The sequence below is a fragment of the Anopheles marshallii genome, chromosome 2 (assembly GCF_943734725.1).
Source record: "Anopheles marshallii chromosome 2, idAnoMarsDA_429_01, whole genome shotgun sequence".
Taxonomy (NCBI): domain Eukaryota; kingdom Metazoa; phylum Arthropoda; class Insecta; order Diptera; family Culicidae; genus Anopheles; species Anopheles marshallii.
The window spans coordinates 6,807,159-6,829,514 of record NC_071326.1 but is presented as its reverse complement, the minus strand read 5'-3'; the positions used below and the strand labels follow the sequence as shown (position 1 = coordinate 6,829,514).

At 45.8% G+C, this 22,356-nt stretch overlaps 4 protein-coding genes across 4 annotated transcripts; 2 read left to right on the top strand and 2 right to left on the bottom strand.

Moving 5' to 3' along the window:
* Positions 1–3,972: 3,972 nt before the first annotated feature.
* Positions 3,973–5,712, bottom strand: LOC128707042 (inositol oxygenase). The gene is made up of 5 exons (XM_053801988.1): positions 5,692–5,712; positions 5,367–5,538; positions 4,464–4,809; positions 4,159–4,389; positions 3,973–4,081 (listed from the first exon to the last, which is right to left on the bottom strand). Exons 1-5 carry the CDS (start codon positions 5,710–5,712, stop codon positions 3,973–3,975), a joined length of 879 nt encoding a protein of 292 aa, XP_053657963.1.
* Positions 5,713–7,959: 2,247 nt separating this feature from the next.
* Positions 7,960–12,316, bottom strand: LOC128719815 (protein suppressor of white apricot). The gene is made up of 3 exons (XM_053813453.1): positions 11,901–12,316; positions 10,484–10,656; positions 7,960–10,421 (listed from the first exon to the last, which is right to left on the bottom strand). The coding sequence occupies exons 1-3, from the start codon at positions 12,314–12,316 to the stop codon at positions 7,960–7,962; spliced, it is 3,051 nt and encodes a 1,016-aa protein (XP_053669428.1).
* A 2,455-nt stretch (positions 12,317–14,771) lies between these two features.
* On the top strand, positions 14,772–19,101 carry LOC128707024 (uncharacterized protein CG7065-like). Its single transcript, XM_053801967.1, has 3 exons — positions 14,772–14,831; positions 15,167–15,425; positions 15,527–19,101. The coding sequence occupies exons 1-3, from the start codon at positions 14,772–14,774 to the stop codon at positions 19,099–19,101; spliced, it is 3,894 nt and encodes a 1,297-aa protein (XP_053657942.1).
* A 533-nt stretch (positions 19,102–19,634) lies between these two features.
* On the top strand, positions 19,635–22,034 carry LOC128709770 (U3 small nucleolar RNA-associated protein 14 homolog A). The gene has a single exon (XM_053804788.1). It carries the CDS (start codon positions 19,635–19,637, stop codon positions 22,032–22,034), a length of 2,400 nt encoding a protein of 799 aa, XP_053660763.1.
* Positions 22,035–22,356: the final 322 nt, after the last annotated feature.

Below are 22,356 nucleotides of genomic sequence, written 5' to 3'. Positions count from 1 at the left end.
ATCCCTTTGGTCTTTACCATCAAAAAGCAACCCTTTCGGGTGACTGATCTTTCCCTTTCTGTTCAAAGTAAACGGATCCACCAGTCGGCCTTCAAGGTCAGGACGGTGACCGATAAAAATTTGCATAAAATTGGCTCCCTGCTTCAAATGCCGTACTCACGGCATACCAATCGGTAACGGGCCCCGAAGGCAAATACGCTTATGACGAATCATGTGATTATGCACTTTTGCGATGCGATAACTGCCGGGACGGTCGGGCGAGGGAACGAGATGGTGCATTTTGTTGATCGAAAATTACCAATCCACGTGAAACGTGATAGCCCCGGCCAAATTCGGCTGCCGTTCGGAATCGACCTTGATATGATTGATGCATTTCATTTCGCTTTTTATGACGGACAACACCATTTGTGACCAAGGTTGTCATACATCGCAATTGATCGTGTTTGTTCCACATTGTTCACACGTGTTTTAACACACACGCTCAAAGCAGTACGCTATCTTCATCGTGTTGATTCGTGTGGTATAAGAGCACGGTCATAGGGCACTAGATTAGATACTACTACAGTAGCAGCTATCTGCCTATTTTACGCAACCTGCATTTGCATGAAGAACAAAACAACAGCAAACCCCTTTTGAAGTGCAGCCCGCGGCTTAGTGTCAACTTTAAAAATTGCTGTCCCCGCGGTGCAAACGCATGATGCAAACACGATGCACTAATGACACTGCAATCGACAATGACTGTGGCACGAAGGTACAGGACGCGAGTTGCGTAATGTCCAATGCCCAATGCAAATTGCTGCGCATACGCGAGACACAACACAACAAATGATCAGCTGACCGGTATTGTAGACAAGTGGTCCTTACCGTAGCTCGATGTGCTCTGACGATATTGTGTGGTTCATTTGAAAATCGATCAGACTGGTAAATAAAATTATCTGTTCCTCAACTAATTGTGTCGCTAGAAAATTACAGTTGCCCAGATCGCACGTTGATAAAGAGGTCTATGAGCGGTAGCTTCCAGCCATAATCATTCCTGGATGGCGTGTGGTTGGATGAGTTCATCAATTAAGTCGTTGCGCAAAGGATGCACCCCCAATTGGGCGGTGATGTCATCCTGTCGTGTCATACAGGATCTCCACCAATGACATCAGTCCATCTGCGGCCAACTTCCATAAAGCACCTTTTCGCGTTGTAAATCTTCAAGTTTAAAGAAGCAACCCTTCTGCGTGTCTCATTTGCTGTCTAATTAATGGTACACAACGCCACGCTAATTACGAAACAGCCAAATAAAAAGCCAACTTGTCTCGAGGTGGTCCGGGCCTTCCTTGGCAATGAATGGGCCTGTTTGTCGAGAGCTGGCCGGAAATGCGGGGCAGTCCAAGAAGAGAAGGTTCATTGTCCGGAAATGGATGCCGATGCGATGAGATGCTTACAGTTAGCAGGCTTTGTCATTAGCTCTGAGCCTGAAGCATGAACTGTGTTATGCTGAGCTACTCCGGGCAGGGGATTGCAGCCCCAGTGAGACGATGCAAATGATGATGGCACAGACTTGAGATGTAGTGCAAGTGACACAAGGTGCATCAAGACAGACGCACACAAACGCATCTTCATAATGATAATATCGTCGTCGACGCAACATTGACAACCGTTAGTTGTAACGGAGCGGATTGAAGAATTCTTCCCCTAGCAACAGAAGTAGTTCGAGATGAGAACAGATCCGTTTACGTTTTGTTCTGTTCTGCGTGTAATGTTCGTGTGTATTAATTATCCTTCTTCCAGCTCTGTTTAATTGCGATTGCACTTGCACAAATGTCGTTAACGTCTAGAATTAAAGCAAAGCGGCGTAAAATCTAGATCTTGTCAGCGGTATCGTATGATCTCTATTAGTGTAATCTTTGCACGCGTTGTTACTTACCGGGTTGCTCTGTTTGCTTTTTAGTTTGGAAACAATGCAAAGCAACCGACCCGATCGGGTGAAAAGTTCGGGCCACTTGATTGCGCTCCGCAAACCTCAATTCCACAATCCAATCGAGTACGAAGAAAGAAAGAAAAAAGCTTTCTCTGCCGCCGCTTTTATCGATCGCCGAGCGCGTCGTCCGGTTGCTTTACTCCACCCGACTGGAATCCGACGTTGTTGATGTATTGTAGGTTTATGTTAAATGTGTAACCTTCTTTCCACACTAGCATCAATGCGTTTAGTTGATCGTACGACCCGCGAATTAATGCACTTCGATCAAACTCACTGCAACGGTACCACGGATCACCGCGCAACACAAACAAACAACGAACTCCACGCAACAACAACACTCGATACAGAATGCACTTTACAATTAAAATCACCACTGAACAATTTACTTTTGCAACTAATCAGCCTGAAGGCGTCTTCTTTCCCGCAACGGTCAAAAGAACTACTTTTTCTTTTCCCCTTTTCTTCTTACTTCTAACCGTTACATACGAATGAAGAGAAGATGCGTAATAAGCGGTCACTTCAAAAAAAGATTATGATGACACCGATGGCTGATCCGTGTGTGTGAGTGACGCCGGCTTTCATTTCGAGGAACGCGCGATACAGACAAAAAAATGGTGGCAATGATTGCTTTCGTTTGACCGGGTTTAATTCGCTGGTGGCGTCGATCCTTTTGATGAGAAAAGAAAACAGAATGATCACCGCGCGATCACTTGGAGAAATTCGAAACGGATGACACTTTTCAGAAGCACACACTTTTTTGTTTACAATCAGTTAACATCCAAACGCGATCTTGCAGCCAACGCGATCACTGGCGCGTTTTTTTATGTACAGACCAAAAGCAATGAAATTACAGCACGCACAAACAAAACGTTACAATTTGAGTGGTAACTTTTTGCGTGCTACACAACGGAAAACAAGAGGAATGTAGGCACCACACCATGCCGCAGTCGAATGGTGCGTTGTTGTAAGCGAGCGAATGAATGGAATGTTTTCCACAGCTGGAACGGTGGGTAAATGTTTTGACCGAACCGTTCGCCCATAGTTCCCTGTGACCGGTTGTTTATTTGCCCATAGTGGAGAAGTTTGACATGACTGACGTTCGCGACGTGACAGCTGATGTGCCACAGGGCGTTTCATATTTTTGAAATAAGATTTGAACAGTTCCAAGAAAAAAGAAATAAAAATTATCATGTTTTTTTTGTTCAATAACTCAAGGGTTTTTAAAAAGTTTTCATTTTGATCGATAATATCTGTTGTATAACTTCCAATGACAATATCGTTATCAGTTGTGTTAACAAAAAGATAGTGTTTATTTTCTCTAGCAAACAAACAAAACATCAATTGCTTCACAACTTGCGCAAATCTCATCGTTTTGCTCTCAGAAGAATTGAGCAAATGTGTGTGTTTGGTGAAATGGATATTCTGAAGTGTTATTTGAACTTGATTTCCTGGATAACCAGGAAATCTCCGGGAATGTTACTCTTTACGGCTTCGGACGATTTATCCCCAAGAAGTAAGTAAACACAGTCAAAGAACGCAGAAGGCTTTAATTAAACAAATTTATTTTCAACTCAACATCAACGCGCTACATTAAACTAAAAACATCTAGCTGAAAAGGGAACATTAAGAACTCCGCGCATCGCACAGTCTTTTGTTCCAGGGTAACGATAATCGTTAATTTTATGTTGCTTTCCATCATTTAACAACTCTTTCTGCATTGATGAGCTGAATGATTTAACAGGTTATATTAGCACCCGGGACTGAATAATTGTACATTCATCACAGTTGTCTTGCATGATTGTAATCGATGAGCCGCACAGTTTTTGTTTAATATAAACATTTGTTCCTTTTCGTCAAGGAAAATGAGGTTACTGCATTCACTATTGGCTATTTGCTTTTTGTTTCTCTTCGAGCAGACGAAATCGTCAATTTATCTGGAAAAGTTTTGCCACTTGCTAATTGTAAACATGAGGTTTTAAAGTGGTTTTGTGATAAGTTTTCGATTAAAATGCCAGCTCTCCTGGACAATACTTGTCGATTAATCCTTGATAGTATGGCCACAATGCATCGATATCCGGCAGTGTGGTCGATTTAGTGTACAGATCATACCGGCTGAAAAGATATACGAGAAGAAAAGTTGAAATTATAAGTATGCTGCTCATCTCACTGTATGTCAGCGATAGACTTACTTGAACATCAACACCCATTGCTTGGTTTGCTCGTCCTTCTCGTTGGTCAGATGATGGTAGTCTCCACCGGAATGCCAGGGATAGAACGAATGGTAGCGAATCATGTGCAATGCCTGCTCCGGAAGCGTACTTCCGTTGTGCTTCAGCACCCGATATAAATATTCGTCGTGGCCCCAGGACATGGTCAACTGCTCCAATCCACAGTTGGGCTGGTACATACCATTTTTAGTACTAGAAAACATAGATTTCAAGGGTTTGAAGAAACAATCTTATCTGGGAACAACTTCCCTTCCCGCTCTACCTACTTGTACTTTGGATTATCACCGTCCGGATTATCAACGAAGCTATCCTCCCGATATACAATGCTCGGACCCCATTCACATCCAACTGGGAACGTATCGCCCACTACGGCCCACTGCGGTTCACCGTAAAAAGCCATCACTTTGCCTAGATCGTGTATCAGCCCGGTCAGATGCAGCCAGTCCAACTCCGGGAACTCTTCACGCGCACGCTCAGCCGTCTGGAAGGCGTGCACAATGTTCGGCAGATCCAGATCCGGATCTGACTCATCAACTAGATCGTTGAGCTTTTCCAGCGCTTGCCGGATAGTTGCTTTGAAATGATCAAACTTGAGCCAATCGGCATGGCGACCTGGGAAGGGGAATAAAACAAGCAAAAAAACCCTTGTTTAACAAACACTCTCACTATCGCACGTCTATTGGGAAAAGGTCGTCCTTATTGTGGTGCGCTCAATGCGGAGCACATGGTCTTGCACATGGTGAGGAGAGGCGCGCGTCACGCACTTGCACTACAAACCGAATGGATCTTGTTTGCCGGACGCGTCATTCGAACGTTATCGGAAACTATCAAAACAAAAGCTTACGTGTCGCTTATCAGCACAAATCAAAAAGGCGCGACTCTCGTGGCCTTGCCCGTGCGAAACCATGAAGCCATAATGGACGACCTGATTTCGCCAGGGGATTCGCCACCGGCAAGGTCAGTTTGCATCGTTTGTTGGACCCCGCCGAATGGGTACATTTTGCGTCGTTCTGGTTTGCGCACCGTTTGTCTCCAATTCGATAGCGATTATCATGATTGGACGAAAACAAACGCTTCGAGGAATTCCGTAGCTGCGTAGATCATAATTTAATTCAGCGATAGGAGGGAGTGTCATAAGCCGCGTCAGTGGTACTCATATGGTGGCTTACCTTTCACAAAGTCAACCGTTTGATGGGTATGCATAAGCTTGTAAGTGCGCCGGACACGCTCCTTGAGCGGATCATTCTCGTCCACTGTGTAATCCCGGAACTTGGACACCTCCTTATCGACAAACTTGGGCTCCGGGCGTAACAACTCCGAAACGTCCAACACGTTTGGATGCTGAAATGGGGAGAATCAAGACAGTCACATTCGTGTACTAATGTCCATGTGTACTTTCTGCAAATTCCTAAGTATTTCAACACAGACAATGCTCAGTAAACCATTTGTTCAAATGTTTATCACTAGTCACCAAGCTGAACCTTTGGACATTACCTCTTCAATAATGATTCTCATGGTGGAATCTTTTCACGTTTATTCCTTCAGACACTTAATTGTTCCAACCGATCACTACACACGTCAGTATCACTGGGAGATGTTGTGAGCTTTGCTCATATGTACACACGATGTTCCACGGCAGAGGTCCGTAAAGAACTGTAGATCCTGGCACGAGGCAACTTGCCGTTTTATACAGTAACATACACCCGCGAACAAACTCACGCGATGGATGGGAGGGAGGTGCACCGGACAGGGTAGGGAACTCAATCACTCCGCTGCAACGAGATTAGTCTTGCCGCGATGTCTGCCGTCGTGTGTAAAAAGATGCCACACCCGGCGTCCCCCTTCGCAACCGGAGTGAGGTGATGGTGATACCAGGATGATAAGCTTAATCTGCTATTGGGATTTGAATTGTCTGATTAGTAGACATTTGTGTTATTTTTATGTTTGTCTCTACGGTTATTGTATGTATGTTTGGTTATCTATTTTTTTAGCGAACCGTTCTACTTTACAGATAAGCGAAATGATATAGGGTGATAATCCAAACGATCGGTTGAAATGCCCTTTCCCTTTTTATACTGTTTATATCTATATTGTTTCATGAAGTTCTAGAAATTCTTGGATACAATTGAGCTGAACCTCACCGTACAAAGGAAACTTTACAACTGATCTCAAGGAAGGTTGGTTAAACGTTGGTGTAAATTGGAATCTGGAATCTGGAGCGTCACGAGCTGAGAAAGGTACAGAACCGCACGTGAATGCATACAGCAACGCTAATTTAAAGACACTCCTGTGTATACTCTCGGAACCGGACCAATCCAGTTTTAATTTACCGCAGCACGAGATTGTTTTATCCAATGGATGGAGGTACGTCCGGATTATAACAGATGATGGAGCGGCCTGGAGCGGCCAAAGTTCTCCTTTTTGGAGGTGAAAAGACCCATTCCATGAACTACTCTGAGTGATGTAATTAGACAACCGTATCAGCACCGACATATGGCGGTTGACATCAGCCTAACGTAACTGAACGAATCATGATCTCAGTGATCCCGTGCGCTTCGTAGAACTCAACGTCCCAAAATAATATGTGATAACATGTCTCGTGACCCGCGGACACATGTGACCGGGCAGAGGGGTAGAGCAACTTTAAGCAACTACCGAAACAACAACAAAAAAAACTTCCAATTCCTTATCGTCTTGCTTCGGAGTTTAACATTAGTTCTGTGTTCAAATTCTTCCGAGATGAAGAATAATTTCACAATGTCTCGCTGTTTAACAATGCTCCCTTGCCCATGCTATCGAAGGTCAAGGAATGTGTAAGCATAATGCTGATTTCGCAATGAGTTCGCAGTTTTTCCCCACCTTCATTTCAATCATTCTCTCCGTTTTCTCTCGATAATGGCGTTGCTAATGATGGTCATAAAAATCGCAATGCTTGTAATTATAATGATTGGCAATTACGAAACAATTACACGGTGGCCCGACGTTATCTGCTGAAGAAAAGCGATCGTTGAGGTTTGAAATGCGAGAGCGGTCCTTGCAAGCATTCCTATCGCTGTTAGTGCAGCTTCCTTACAGTAGACGTCGTAAGGTCGAAGTAGCACTGTGAAACATTATCAGTGAAGTCGTTTGATAGAATTATCACCGAATGTTACGGATTTAAGTTGACACCGTCGGGTGGCATGATTCGGAATTTCTGAGAGGTCAGTAAGAATATTACAAACAATACTTAACAAGAACTTGTACTAATGGTAGTACATTAGAATTGAACTAATATCCCAGAATCTGGACAGTTCCGAATGTGGAATCTCATGTATCTCGAAGCCTCCGAGATGTGTGTTTATATTAGAAAATGTGAAGATAATATTTTGTCAGAAAGGATGGATTATACAAAAAAATTAGTTGTACTAGACTTTATTCACTTTAGCTGGGCTGATGATTGATGTCAAGAATGCTGCAACAAACAGGGGATAGTAAATGAAATTACCTTATTAAACATCTACTTACTTAATTATCCAGCGCTACAACCGCTTCGCAGTCTTAGCCTGGTCCAGAAGTCCTCTAAACCGCTCACCGTTCCGTTATTCTATCCGTTCTTTAACATCAGCAAGGAATAAACTGGTACGAATGTTTTAAAATACCGAATTCGAATGATCGGTAACTCAAATTTATTCTACTAACTTAGACTTTACAGCAATTGTTTTTAGCAAAATTTCTTTTTGTCAATTCGAAATCAGTCATGCGTCATTCAAAACTTCGACCTATTTAACAATCCCAGTATCGTGCTCTTGCCGGTGGATATCGCTCATCGTACTCGTAGTGTCCGTCACGTCTTCGCTGTGCACGATGATGCCGGCTACGATCTTCCTTGTCACTGTCGCTGTTCCGGCGTGAGCTACGACTGCGCGAACGATGCTTCCGTTTATGTCGCTCGACGGATGCGTTCCGTTTTCGCATCCGTTTCGTTTTGGAACGCGATCGGGACCGCTTGTAAGTGGGTGAACGGGACCGGGATTGTGATCGGGAAATGGATCTACTGCGGGTGGCACGTTTGGTTTTTTTCATACGCTTGATACGATCACCATGTCTGGTGGATTGATTATCTTCACTGCTGGATCGACTGTGTGATCTAGTGCGATCACGACGATTTCTGCTGCGGCTACGTTTGCGAATGCGCGAGTGCCGCGAGCAGGATCGTTCGGACCGGGACACCGATCGAGAGCGTGATTTTTTCTTCGCTTTCTTCTTTACCCGTGTCGAGCGATGGTGGCTTTTGGATTTTTTCTTCTTTGATCGCCGTTCGGTACCATTGCCGGAACGCTGCGTATCGGACGCGTAGTCCCCGTGGGAACGTGATCGGGACCGCGGGTTGGGATCTGGCCGTGTTTCACTCACCAGCACAACGTCATCGTCATCATCGTCTTCGATCACCGTCGTGGTTATGTTGGCGTTCAAGGTTGGTATACTCGGAGTCGCTTCCTTCGGTGACATGCTGGTCGAGCGCACTGAATGGATTGATTCATTTTCCGCGTCACTAATAGCAGCCTCTTTCGGTGTGGGTTCAGTAGGTGCTGGTTTTTCAATCGCCGTATTGTTTTCCGTCGGTTCTTGCGCTACATCAACCTTCCGTTCGACGTGCTTGATGAGGTTCACGAACAGATTGGCACGTTTTTTACGCTCTGCCTGTTTTTCCTTCGCATCTGACGGTTCTCGTTCGGACTTTTGAGTTCCAGAAGGTGTTACAATACAGGCAGGTGGTGAAGTTGCTTCCAGTACATCTGCTCCATCTAAAAATAGTTCACTATCGGTATCGTCTTTACTGACGTTCGGAGTCTTACCAACATCATTCGAATCTTCCTCCTTACTGTCTGACAATTTCTTTACCACAACGTCACTCTCTGTAGTCTGCTCTTTATCCTCATGGACTTCCTGTTGTTTCGAATCTTTATCATCTTCTTCCTCATCGCTCCCTAACCCGGGCATTGTCTTTACCGCACCGCCCTCTTCTTTCTGCTTTCGTACGAGTGAAAAGCTAACCGGTGCCCCTAGCTTCTGGTGCTGTATATTCGTCACCGGTGTGGGAATTGCCTTGGGGGCCGCCGTATGAACAGCTTTAATGCCCAGACTTGGTGTCGTTTCGACCACGGTTCCGTTCTCCGTTTCCGTTCGCACCTTCGCCGGCGGTGGGCTGGGAGGTTGTAATCCCAATCCAAGATCGCCTGCATTCATGCGCTGACGCACGCGATACGCATAGTACGGGTAGTACTCGTGCGCTTGATTCAGAAACACAAAGCGAGCATCCTGTTTGGCACGCAAGGCCTCTTCGAAGCTGTACCCATTCTTTGCCACATATATCGCCGTTCGATCGATGATGTTATGAATGGTTAGCGGTGGAACAATTCCTTCGAATGGTGCGAGCTCCTTCCCCTTTTTCGAGCCATCCATTTTCCTTTTCTCCTTCTGGTCCTGTTCGCTGTCGTTATCGTCACTGTCACCACTGTCAGAATCGTACTGAACCAAACCAGCCAAACCGGTGGATACTTTCTTTACCTCCACGGAAGTACTTGCACCCTCCGGATTGTGTTCAATGTCCGTTGTGTTGCGGGTTTGCTGTGTGGATGCCGGTGCTTCCGTTACGTTATTTGGTTCCTCCGAAACCATTGTCGGAATAGGAGCTCCCGTAATCTTACTAATAAGCTGCGTATAGGCACAGTCCACCGATGGTTTGTATTTGATGGCCGGAACAACAATTTTCGGCTGTATTTGTGCGGATGATTCGCTCGTCTCGGTATCCGTTCCATTCTCGCTGTTCGATCCCTTTCCCTTCCGATCGTCGCTTTGCTGCTCCGGCATAATTGGATACTGATTGGTGCGAAACGCAAGCAGCACATGTCGGTAGTAGCGAAACAGGCGATCAGTTTGGTTAAGAAAATTAAACAACGGATTGTTCGATTGTTTCGTCTTAAGCAGGATCTCCATTTGGGCGTCCTGGGAAGCGATGAATTTGGCCGTTTTCTCAATTATGGCGTGCTCCTTCATGGTCTCCGGCAATGGAATGTCCGGAAGAATTTCGAAGCCCTTCGGTACTTTGTACGGATCGTCATCTTGTTCATCGGCGCTGGTACGTTCTTCGACCGTCGCAACGGGTGCGCCTTCCTGAGGTACTGGTGCATCGTAATTGAAGGGCACCTGGTTGCCCAAGAGCATTTCCCGTTTGCGAACTTCGTCTGTGGATAAGGGATAGGCGTTATTCTATATGCGTCTGATCGATATTTACACGAAACCATACCTTGATACATTTCCTCCTCAACTTCATTGCTGTAAAGGCTGAAGTAGCGTTCCTCTTCGCATAGTTGTTCCGCCTTCTGTTCTGCCGCCGTAAGACCCTCCAAACGATCTTGATATCCACCCGCAGGTGGCTCGTACGGTGCGAGATCGTGCAATGCACCGCGTGCATCATATCTGTATTCGATCGGGTCCATGATCAATCACACCGGCAAAGTCAGAGAACGAGAGAGAAAAAGAGAGAAGGAAACAAAGAAATGCATATCAATAGCTGTCTTCTGGCATCGGTCCCGATACGCGGGAACATAGTCTTATGATACGATTTATTCGATCTCTTTTTTTCTGGGAGGACTTTGGTTAGGATCTTTGCTTCATGTCTCAATGGGTGCCGGTGCCCGACTATGCAAAAACTCAGAAGACAGACGAAATCGGATAGCGAATAACGGGATTGCCAGAACGTGTAAAAATTCGCGGTTTGTTCCAAATTGGAGAGAATCGTGCAGTACGGAACGCTAACGCTTGGTAGTAACGTTTTTTTTCTTTTTTGTTTTGCTATCCGCTTCAATCTTTCCAAAAGTAAGAACCCGTCCATCATGTGGCGGGTTGCATGTGTTCTTTGATGCAGAATGTAAAATCATTCGTACTGTCCCCCGTTTTGCATTCGTCATAGACAGAGAGCATGATGGCAGATTGATTTGGCACTTTGATATCTTTTGCTTTCTAAGTTTGCTTACAACACAAGAAGAATAGAGAAAAAAATGTAGAGAATTAAATCAAACATTCAGAGATGTATCATTTACCACTTGTTTTTATACATACCACTGCCGCCGATCGACTACTTGTTGTGTTGGAATTGTTTTATTTTGAGACCTAAAAATGAATGATATAACGTACGTTTTTTGTTTCTTTCGAGGCGTTCGGCTTCTGTTTTGGATTATGGGCGGTTCGAACGGCAAGTCCTTAGTTCCGCAAGGAAGAGTTCATGGCACAAAATCGATCGTGATCGCTTACTGGATGGAAAACAGATTGTGACTCCGCACACCGAAAGAAAACGTTGCTTTTCGAAGTTGTCGTTGATCCGTTAGGTCATCGAATACGGGAATGCTATTTTTTCCGCATTCACTGCGAGACTTCATCATCGTAATCGTCTCCATTGCGAATTGCCTTGGTAAAGAGGATGGTTTGTTGTGAACATTCTCCTCAGCGGCGTTCGTCTTCCATCGGAGGAGAAACTTCAAGTGAACCCGTACCGCGCGATGCAATAAGACGAATGCGAGCAGGAACGTACGGTGCTGCCGATGTTGTTGAACGCTGATGCACTGTTTGGCTTAGGCTTGATTGGTACAAACGTTTTCTGATATTGCATGTTTAGGTTGAGCAGAAATAAAATGGTATAGAAGGTAGAGAAAGGAGCTATTAACCTGTCTATCTTCAACTGATTGTCGCCCATCCACGGTATCAGATGCCGGCCCTGATCGATGAACCGTGCTCTCTCGTCATTGCGGAAGATTTTGCACGAGTACCCGAACACTAGCAGATCGTCAAAGCTGTCCGGTGCGCCACCGAGATGATGGTAATGACCAGTCCGCCGCAAAATGCCCGACTCTCCGTTCGGCGCACTGAAGGTAGTAGGTCCGCCGGTGCTTCCCGTACTGTGTGGTGCTGCTGAGATTCCTGCCCCGCCGATGTTACCATCTCCGGCCGCTACTACTGGATGACCTAAGGTAATGCAACCGTTGCCAACACCGTTGCTGCCCGTATTGCTACCACTGCCCGTGCCGCCCGGTCCCAAGCCACCTCGCAACGCACTATTGCTAATGTTCCACCGTTCAGTCATTGTGACTCCCACATACGTGTTTCGTGAGTCCCGATTGCCCTTGCTTATACAACAAAGCCATACGCGATGGCTTCTTTCGTTCACTTTACGGTCACTGCTAATTTATTCACACTTTCGAGTGACACCACCCGGAAGATTGCCCTCGAACGCGATGAATTTCACTAATACACGACCTGGCTGCACATTTTGGATGGCTATTTTAATGTGAAAACAAAAGCTTCGTGCAGCCTTGTAGCAAAACAACGAACGCAGCGGTAGAAAATTATTGACAACGTTTCTTCCAGAAGCGCTGGTGATGGACATGATGTTTGACGGATCAAAAGCATTAGAATGATTAATAATCTAAAATTACAGCTACACCTAACCAAACCGTTTGCCTCGTTTATGGCGACGATTATTTTGCAAACAATAATGAGACATAATTTATTTCGTGTGAAAGATAAAAATGCATCTCGGTTTGTTTTTCTACTGCTCGTGCACACAGTGAACCGGTTCGCGAAATCGGTTGAAAGCAATGTGTCAAATTGTGTTGACATTCCTTGTGAAAAAAAATGGTAGCCGACTGGCGTTGTAATCACAGTGTACAAAAGCGAAGAAAATTGGTAGTTCATTAGAGGTAAGTTTATATAAAGCTACTTAAAATACTCCGTTCCCTAACCAGGTTTGTCACGGAACATATCGGTCGGTTAAATTTGTCCCGTAAAATCCGGCTATTTGCGGGTTGAGTGAGCGAACGAAACGCACCGAGCGTCATCTCCTAGCCGAGCAATGGCGGACAGTCTGTTGCCGCAAGCCTGTACAGCCGCTAGAGGCTCCGTGACGATCGGTTTTATCAATAATTTCGCTGAATTATTATTGCAACTCGCGTACCACCGTTGTTCCATGTTGTGTGTAACGTGAAACGAATGTGTTTATGGTTAGGGAGGTACGATTTTAATTAATTGTGCCTTGAACCAGTTCGATTATAGCCTCCCATATGGAACGTTGTGTTTTTTGTGCTACTTGGCAAAACAACTTGTTGGGAAGGTAACGTTAAAAACCCATCATCCAGAAAAACTGGTGGATGATTTTTAAACCGTATGAAATACCAGAATGTTTCGGTTGCATTCGCCGTAGCGTATTCTATGGATCGTTCCAATTGTCTCAACATCATAATCTCTTCCAGGCGAACAGATACGTGCGAAATAGCAATCGCTCGATCTATCAAACAATTATCGATCCTACATCTCTGTCAAGGGGCAAATAGATAAAGCTAGAGCATTTTCTTAACCCATCCTGAAACTTCTTACTCGTTGTCCAACATCTTAGGTCCTGTCCCATGAGTTCCAATACTTAATGGACAGTGTTGCGGTCCGTGGCGGTTAGCTGTTTTATTGCCTGATAAACTACTTCCTCGCAAATCAATCGGTTAAAAAGATTGATCCGTCGGGTTTATTCTTTTTCGAACGCTTACAGTGCAGACATTGATAAACCGTTGTAACCCTTGTAAGTGATGCTGGTAGTGATCACTAGTAGTAAGGTCCACATGTAGAGTCTGTTACGTAGAGTGTGTAATGTAATGTAGAATCGTTGTGTAAATGTGCAAAGGTAAGTAAAGCTCCGAGAACATTTCTCCACACACTTGTGCACATCATCGACAGAATCACTTGTCTTTGATGCATTCCTCTTTCCATCGACATCTTTGTCTTCCAATAAAAAAATCCGACTTTGCGCAACATCGAGAAATGATTTGAGCTGAAACACTGCTGGACACAATTAAACCTATTAACTGTTTACTCCTTCTTTTTCACCTCTTCCTTTCAGATTTTGTCACAAAAAGCGCCCGCGCGCCTCCAAACTCGTGTACGGTAACGGTGGAATAAATAAAACAATCTCAAGAATAGTTTCGTTCGATTATCACATTCGTGTAACAGGCATTGTTGCCGCTAAGGAGGAACTTACGATAAGCTTTTTTTTTAATTTTCTGTCACGTTGGGTTGAAATATTTTAGCTGGTTCGACTGCGCGAGAAAAAGCGTACAAATTTTTAGAAAGAGCTTGTAGGAATGGTTTAGACAATAGAGAAACAATAACACGCTCGTAAATCGAAATGGTACACCTTCTCTTCAACTATCCGTGAACAGTGCTATCCGTGTTCAAAGTGCGAGTGTTAATAGCCAGTGATCTAAAGAATCGTTTTCGGGTGAGGGAAGGGCCTAATCGATGGGGAGCATCACTCACTATAGTACACGTTGTTAACAACATCTTCACCAACGAATTGATCCCGAAAAGCTAAAGCAAGAAGAAGGCCTTAAACATTCCGGTAAGGCGTCAAGCAAGGGGTGTTAGTGATCGTGCGTGACTGCCCCACTAACAGGATAAAGAGAAGATCAGGAAAACCAACGGATAACATCATCAACTACTAGTGTTAAGCGCCGCCATCGTCTCAATCGCATTGGTGGTTTCCATTCGAGAAAATGGATCTTGACAGTGCAAATGATATGATTAGTCCGGGTGATACTGTTGCTCGATCGAAGGTAAGTACTGACGACATGTAAAATGATTCCTTTTGTGCAGGTGGCTAGGGTGGCTCGGAGGTAGTTGTAGCTCCGAAGAAGTGCCCTCTAACCAAACAGTTCCAACGGACGTGCTCATGAATGGTGTTATACGGAGTGATCAAACAAGTGATGAAAGTGTGTGCATATGATTTATGGCCAGTTTCCAGGCCATAAGAAAATAGTGCAATGAAAAAAAGTGCTATACGTTCCTTTCTATGTACGGATACTCACCGAGAAAGGGCATGTTGGGACAGTTTGTTTTTGTACGAATCATTAATGTAGTTCTGTTTCATCTTCCCTCCTTCATTCCACAGCCGGAGACGGATATTGAGCAGCATGTTCTCGGTGCGAAGGTTAAACTATCCGATGGCACCGAAGCCCTCGTGTTCAGCCGAACGCCACGCAACAAAGACCTGCTGTTCGGATACAGCTGCCACATTTGTGGTGTGGTGTGTCTGTACGGTGAACGGATGCTGCAGATTCACATTGCGGGTCGAAAGCATCAAGCCCGGCTGAACGTGGCCGTATTCGATGCCGAACAGTATCGTGCTTCGCTTGTGACAAAATCGAAAGGTAGGTGGTGTGATGGGCATTCCGAAAATGTCCTCCGTAGGAATAGTAACTTAAATTGCTCGTTATTGTAAGAATGTTTCACTTTCTTGTTTCTGTTTTAGCCAACACTGTATCATCCGATACGAACTCTTCAGCGGGTGCATTGGGTATACCGGAGAATGAATCTTCATCATCATCGAAAACGCTGGCAAAGTTACAGAACGTACTGGATGGATACAGAGATGGTCCGTTGGTGGGTTTGGAATACATCATCGAGCTTACCGATACGGCATCCGGAAATGATCCGTTCTACAGCTGCATTCTGTGCAACATCCACAACAACAACGAAAGCGGCATTACCACACACATGATCGGTTTGGGACATCGGTTCAAGTTTCTTGAGAAACACTATCCGTCGGTGCGTAAGATGCTGGCACCGTATCGCAACAATAATCTGGAAAACGGTGGACAAGTGTTTTTCCGCGTCGTTCAAACGGTGTGCGAAGCGATCGAAGATCATCATGGACGGCTGACACCGCACGTGTATGATGCATCGGATTTTAATCGTAACCGTGTTAAGTACGGCCAACAGATCTCCTTTGGTAGCCACTTTGATGAGCGCACGGGACCAAAGTTTGACGATGTGATTGACGCAAAGGTGCTGCAGGATTTGCTTCAGGATATGGGCAGCACCGATGGTGTGGAGATAAAAGTTCAAGGTGGTGATGGAAAAGGTCCGGGTGTGGAGGTTAAAGCTCAGGGCGGGGATGCTAAAACAGCAAAACGCTATCGTAAGCGAGACGAGCGCGGAAGTTTAGATTCCATCTCAAGCGTTAGCAGTGCGAACTCAATGCTGACGATTTCATCAAGCGGTGACAATGACGATTGTAGCCGTCAGCGTCCACGAAGCCCATTGAACGGGGGACGACAGCGTGCACAGCGCAGTTTACATTCTGGCCCACCGGAAAGACAGCTGATACCGACGCCACGGGAACTGTCGCAGCAGTCTGCAGCGATTGCACATGAACGGTACAAGTGGGAAAAGTATCGTTGCTCGGTCGACATAGCCGTCACTCAGCTAACAAAGCAACTGAAGGACTACGAAAAGAATCCGGAAAAGCATCCGCTGTATTCGGAGGAGTGGAAAAAGTTCTGGAACCGGCGGTACAAAGAGCTGCAGGCGGAAAAGAAGGATCCGCAAAAGCACAACTTTAAACCGGAATGGATCGAGTTCTGGACGAAGCGCATGAAGGATCTGCACGAGGAGGATATCGCCCGGAAGAAGGAAGAGATTCGCCTGAAGATGAATTTACCGGTGGAGGGCGAAGAACGGACGGAAGAGCTGCGAGAGCAGTACGTACTGCGGGTTCCGCAGGCGAAGCGCCCCCGTACGGGCTATCCGAAGGCAGGTACCGTTGAAGCTCCGATTCTGATCGACGTGAATTCTGACGAGGAGGAAGACGATTACAAAGGTGGTCAACCGTTGAAAAGAAGCAACCGTTCACCCAGAACATCATCGCGGCACCACGAATATCCAAGGAAGCGATCCACCTCCCGTTCCCATCGATCTCGCAGTCCCATCAGTGATGATAATGACTATGATGCGTACTCAAGAAGCCGTGCGCACCGAGTACCCCCTAAGGATTATCGCGGAGAGCGGTCTGGTGACAACAGCAAGCACCGTGGACCCCCGCCCGAACGGGTAGATTATGATGAATGGGCCAAGAATTATTACGGTCCCAACCAGAAAGTATTCGTACGGACGGAGTTCGATGCGGATAACACCACACCGCTCAATTTTATTGCGGTCTGCCGGTTGCTGACGGCGTTCGAGGAGTACCTGGGAAGTCTAGGACCGAAGGTGATCGATTTACTGGCGAAGGCGCTTGCTCTGGAGAAGGTGAAGGCCAATTCGGCCGACGATCTGCTACTGAACGAGGACAACTGTATGTTTCTGGAGACGGTAAAAGAAAAGTTAAAGGGTCACATGATGGCCGAAACGATTGACCCACCGAAGATCGCACCAATCAAAAAAGCCGTACGAAACATTGCGCGACTGCTACACGAGGCTTCCAAACGTGAACAACCGGATAAAGCACCGGAGGACGAACTGTCTCACGATTCGCTGCCCGTTAGTGAGGTGGCTGCACCACCGACGACAACTCCATCTGCTGCGAGTGGAACAAACCTCGACAAGCTAGCAGTTGCCGAGCAGCTGGCAAAGTTGCTCGTTGCTCAGGGCAAGGCCGATTTTACCACTGAAGAGCTGGAAGAGCTGATCAACGTGTACGTCGCCATGGCGCAGATGTCGCGCGAGCGAAACACAATCATTAACGCGAAGAGTTATATGGCAGCATTGCCACAACCTGCCGTTTCGTCGGCACCGAAAGAGGTATCACCCGTGGCAGTTCCTGCTGCACCATCGAAGGCACCGGTGGTGCCTGAACGTGCTCGTCCGGAGGCTTCTAGTTCTCGCGGAACAACAGCTCGGTTGAACGAAAAGAAGAATGATATCCCAGTGCGTACTGGGAACTTTTCCTCCAGCATGCCGATTATGGAAGAAGAAAATTCTTCACCGGGAGGAACCCTCGAGAATCTGACCGATTCTGATCTGCAGACGTTACTGCAGAGTTTCAAGGATCTTTCAAATGACGAACAGATGCATCTCATATCGTACCTCCGGAAACTGGAGCGTACTGAACCAGACCGCGTTGAGCGGCTGCGTCGTTATGTGAATTTCGATGCTTTCAACAACCCGCCAGGCGATGGAAGAAACAGCAGAAGTGATAATGGAAAAAGACGAGATATCGATAGCCGACTATCTGATATGGATGAGCACAGTTATACGGGTCACGACGATGATAATAGTTACGATATGTTCCGATCCTCTGGACCCGCAACAACCACTGCTGGTCGAAACCCAGCGCAAATGCCATCGTCCAATAATGCCGGACAACAAAGACTACCCATTCAACGTCCACAACAGCAACAACAACTACAGCAGCGGCAAAAGGTCAACATAACACATCAGCAGCAAATACCGCCACAGAAAAAACCGAGCACAATGATCGTAGATTCGGAGGACGAAGACGATTACTCTTACGACGATATTTTGCGAGCGGCGTCGAAAAACGTATCCACGATACCGCAGCAGCAGAGGTCAAAATCACCAACCGATGCGTACGACACCAACTCGAATCATTCGCAGCGAACAAATTCGAACAATGAAACGGGAAGTGGTGGTCCAGGCTCTAGTGCCATCTCCCTAACAGACACACAGAATTTAATCGCAAACTTGATGGAATCGCTTCAAAAATCCGTTTCCGATGCCAACAGCCATAAACCGTCGGGCACGGGTAATAGTGCTGGTGGGAATAGTAACTATTCCAACCCGATCACGACGATCGGTACACCGGGCGGTGAAGGTTCTGCTGCTTCCATACCCGGCAAGGTCTCAAATCCCTCATCTAACTCGCCCGCAATGTATCCGTCCTTTCCTCAGCAACAAGGACCGGCAGGGATGGGAATGCTCTACGGACAGGGACAACATCCAATGGGCCATATGCAGGGAACGCCAGGGCAAATGCAACCGCAAGTGGGCGGTCAGTTCATGTATCAGGGACAGATGTTCGGTGCGAATGCAGCTGCACAGCAGCAAATGCAACAGTACGGCTACGGTAATTATGGTTACTATTAAAGCAAGAGAAGTAAGGTGATCCCTGTCGCTAGCGAACGGAACACTTCTTGCTGGCATTTTACTCCAAGCTGCCATTTTATGATGCGGCTTTGCTAAAGAGATTAAGTTTTTGTGAAAATATATGAACTACTACAAGTAAAAGTTACAGATGTTCAGCACACGAATAACTTGGTCCGAAAGATATTTGAGTATGGAGTTTTTCCGAGTTACAAACGCCAGAGAGGTAGGGAAGGGATTTCTAAGTGAATATATGTAATATTGCTCTAATTCCTATTGTATGAAATGAAAGAAATGGCATTTTTCAGTTCGAATTTATAGTTTTAAATTTTTACGGTTCATAAGTTATAATTTTTTGACCATGTAAAAGCGGACGGACTCACAGTGCAAATGTCAAAATGCTCTACTGTCAAAAGATTCAGACGTAAATAAACGTGATTTCGTAGCAACATGCGGTTAGTCTGAAACGAAATTGAAGTTCTCTTTTGTTTCTCAGTGGTTAAAATCTATTTTTCTACCTAATAAAACACGTAATCATGCCGGTGGAAATGGAAAACAACTTACCCGAAGGTGTCGACCGAAATGAAAGCGACGACGAAGAGGAAATAGACCCAACGGCCCATGCGAAGCTCATCGACGGAATCAACAACCTGACTGGCTCGCACTTCATCCGTGAGGTGACTCGCACAGAACCTTCCTTGAAACGATCCGAGTTCGGGCTATCTAAATCGAAAAATGAAAGAGTTCGGATAGGCGATTTGGTGAAGTTTTTCACGAAATCCAAAAAGCATACAGCGATAGTGAAGCAGCTGGATAAACTGAAGGAAAGTAATCCTCTCCAGCAGCCGCTCGAGAAACCGGTCGCGGATAAGATCGAACGGAAAGCTGGGTTCGAGCGTTTGCAGAAAGATCTTGACCGCTGGGAACCGGTCGTAACGGCCACGCAGGTTGCGCCGCAAACGGTGTTCCCGCTGCTGTACGGTGGGACGACGGTTCACGATGCTCCGCCGAAAAAGTTGTCTGAGTATCGCGTCAAGACGAAGCTGATGGAAGAGATGGAAGAGCTTGAGCGGACCTACGAAGGGTCGGATTGTGCCGAGGGTGAAAATTCCGATGATAATTCACCAAACTATGGACTAACGCTGGAAGAGATGCGTGAAAAGGCACGTGAACGTAACCGGCAAAAGATGCGAGAATCGTACGCGATAGCGAAGGGTCGTCGAATGAACAAGATCAAGAGTAAGAAATATCATCGTCTGTTGAAAAAGGACAAACTGAAGGAGCAGATAAAAAAGTTCGAAGAGTTGAAAGAAAAGAACCCAGAGGAGGCACTGCGTCAGCTGGACAGTATTGCGAAACAGCGGTTTCAGGAGCGCGTTTCGTTGCGCCATAAAAATACGGGCACGTGGGCCAAAAATCTTCAAGTGCGTGCAAAGTACGATACGGAGGTAAGGCGTGAATTGGCCGAACAGCTTGCCATCGGGCGAGAATTGACGACCAGACGTATTGAGCAAGACAGCAGTTCCGAGTCGGAGGGTGAAATGGACCTGTCGATGAGCAGGAAAAACGGAACAAACCCGTGGATGGAAAGTGCTAGCCAAGAAGAGGATGTTAATAACGAAAAAAAACTTTCTAGCGGATATCGCAAATATTGGGAAGAACGTAACCAGATCGAGCAGATTAAAAAGCAGATAAATACGGAGGTGGAACATGAAAATGGAAAACATTCGGTAGAGGAGGTTGAAACTAACGAAGATGCAGAACCTGTTAAACAATCCAACCTGAAAGGTGTAAAAAAACGACTCAAGAAGAGAAAAGATAAAATTGTCATGGCATCCGGTACGTGGAGCGTAGAAGACACCGATCTAGAGCAGATTGAAAAGGGTAAAGGCACTGCTGCGAAGACAAAAACGAAAGGGAAACGAAAAGATAGCGTTGCTACTGTGGAGCAAATGTTTCAAGAAGCTGAGGATATTATCCAAGATGCGCTAAACAATAAGTTAGAATATATGAAGCGCAGAATGCAGGAGGAAAAGGACGAGGAAAAGGAACTAGAGAAAGATCAACGAAAATCGAAAAGAAAGAAGGACAATTCGAAGGACCTGAGTTTCAAGAAACGGGCTAGCTTAGCCGACGCAGACGAGCAAATGAATGAAACTGTAGAGAGTGCACCATTGGATGAACCGTCCGTACTGACTGCGCTGAAAAAGGTAAAGACCCCGATCGATAGAACGACGACTCCCTCAATCAAAGCAGCGGCTGAAATCAATCTAAACCAAGTAGTGCATATGAAGCCGAAGCATCTACTAACAGCCCTCCCGAATATGATTACATCAGGTGAGTTATCGGATGATGAGGATGCGGACAACGATGCACACCGTCTTACGATTGCCGAAGCCTTCGAGGATGACGATATAGTGGCAGATTTTGCGAAAGAAAAGCAGGACGAACGCCAGAAAGATATTCCGCAAGCGGTAGAACTAACCCTGCCCGGATGGGGCCATTGGGCTGGTGCAGGCATTAAACCGAAGGTGCCTCGTCCAAATGCTCGGAAGATGTTTAAACCACCGCCGGAACTAACGCGGCGCGACGATAACCGCGATCAAGTGATTATCAACGAGGATGCGCTTAAGAACGACAAGCTCAGTAAGCATCTGGTCAGCGAGGTGCCATTCCCGTTCGTCACGGTGAAGGACTATGAGGCGTCTCTGAGGGCTCCCCTTGGACGGACGTTCATACCGGAAACAGCACACGCAGCGATGGTTGAGCCGCGCGTTATCACCAAAAAGGGTGCCGTGATTGAGCCGATGAAGAAAGAGCTACTGGTGGCCAATCCGACAAAGTTAACGATGGTCGGCAAAAGGCAACGCAACGAAGCTGTTGACGAGTACAATAAATATCTTGAAAAGCATCACAAAAAGGCTTTCGGGTGGTGAGGTGTTGCTCTGATCTGATCTGATCTGGCTTCGAGAAGGATTTGGGAGGTAAATGGAGTGAATAAATCGAAAGAATTAATTGGAAAAAGCTTAAGTTTTATTAATTTCGATAAAGCGTATTTATTAATGAGAGAAAGCTTGGAATAGTAGAAACCAACAGAAATGGAAATAATCTTAAGAATGAATGAGATTAAATCTTACATGGACATTATCAATGATGACAATCCGTCCACTCCATCTTCAATACTGGTTTATCTGCAGTTCTATAATGAGGAAAAGGTCACGTCCGGTTTCATTCCAACTCTTTTATTAGCATGATTTA

What these genes read in the sequence shown, in the direction of transcription:
- LOC128707042 (XM_053801988.1), bottom strand. Translation starts at nt 5,712, where the DNA reads ATGAGAATCATTATTGAAGAG. An exon ending in GGTGATAATCCAAAGTACAA is followed by an intron (nt 4,390 to 4,463) that starts GTAGGTAGAGCG and finishes TATGTTTTCTAG; the next exon opens with TACTAAAAATGGTATGTACC. An exon ending in CAATGGGTGTTGATGTTCAA is followed by an intron (nt 4,082 to 4,158) that starts GTAAGTCTATCG and finishes ATATCTTTTCAG; the next exon opens with CCGGTATGATCTGTACACTA.
- LOC128719815 (XM_053813453.1), bottom strand. Translation starts at nt 12,316, where the DNA reads ATGACTGAACGGTGGAACATTAGCAATAGTGCGTTGCGAGGTGGCTTG. An exon ending in AATCAGTTGAAGATAGACAG is followed by an intron (nt 10,657 to 11,900) that starts GTTAATAGCTCC and finishes GATCGAATACAG; the next exon opens with ATATGATGCACGCGGTGCAT. An exon ending in TGAGGAGGAAATGTATCAAG is followed by an intron (nt 10,422 to 10,483) that starts GTATGGTTTCGT and finishes CCTTATCCACAG; the next exon opens with ACGAAGTTCGCAAACGGGAA.
- LOC128707024 (XM_053801967.1), top strand. Translation starts at nt 14,772, where the DNA reads ATGGATCTTGACAGTGCAAATGATATGATTAGTCCGGGTGATACTGTT. An exon ending in ATACTGTTGCTCGATCGAAG is followed by an intron (nt 14,832 to 15,166) that starts GTAAGTACTGAC and finishes TTCATTCCACAG; the next exon opens with CCGGAGACGGATATTGAGCA. An exon ending in GCTTGTGACAAAATCGAAAG is followed by an intron (nt 15,426 to 15,526) that starts GTAGGTGGTGTG and finishes TTTCTGTTTTAG; the next exon opens with CCAACACTGTATCATCCGAT.
- LOC128709770 (XM_053804788.1), top strand. Translation starts at nt 19,635, where the DNA reads ATGCCGGTGGAAATGGAAAACAACTTACCCGAAGGTGTCGACCGAAAT.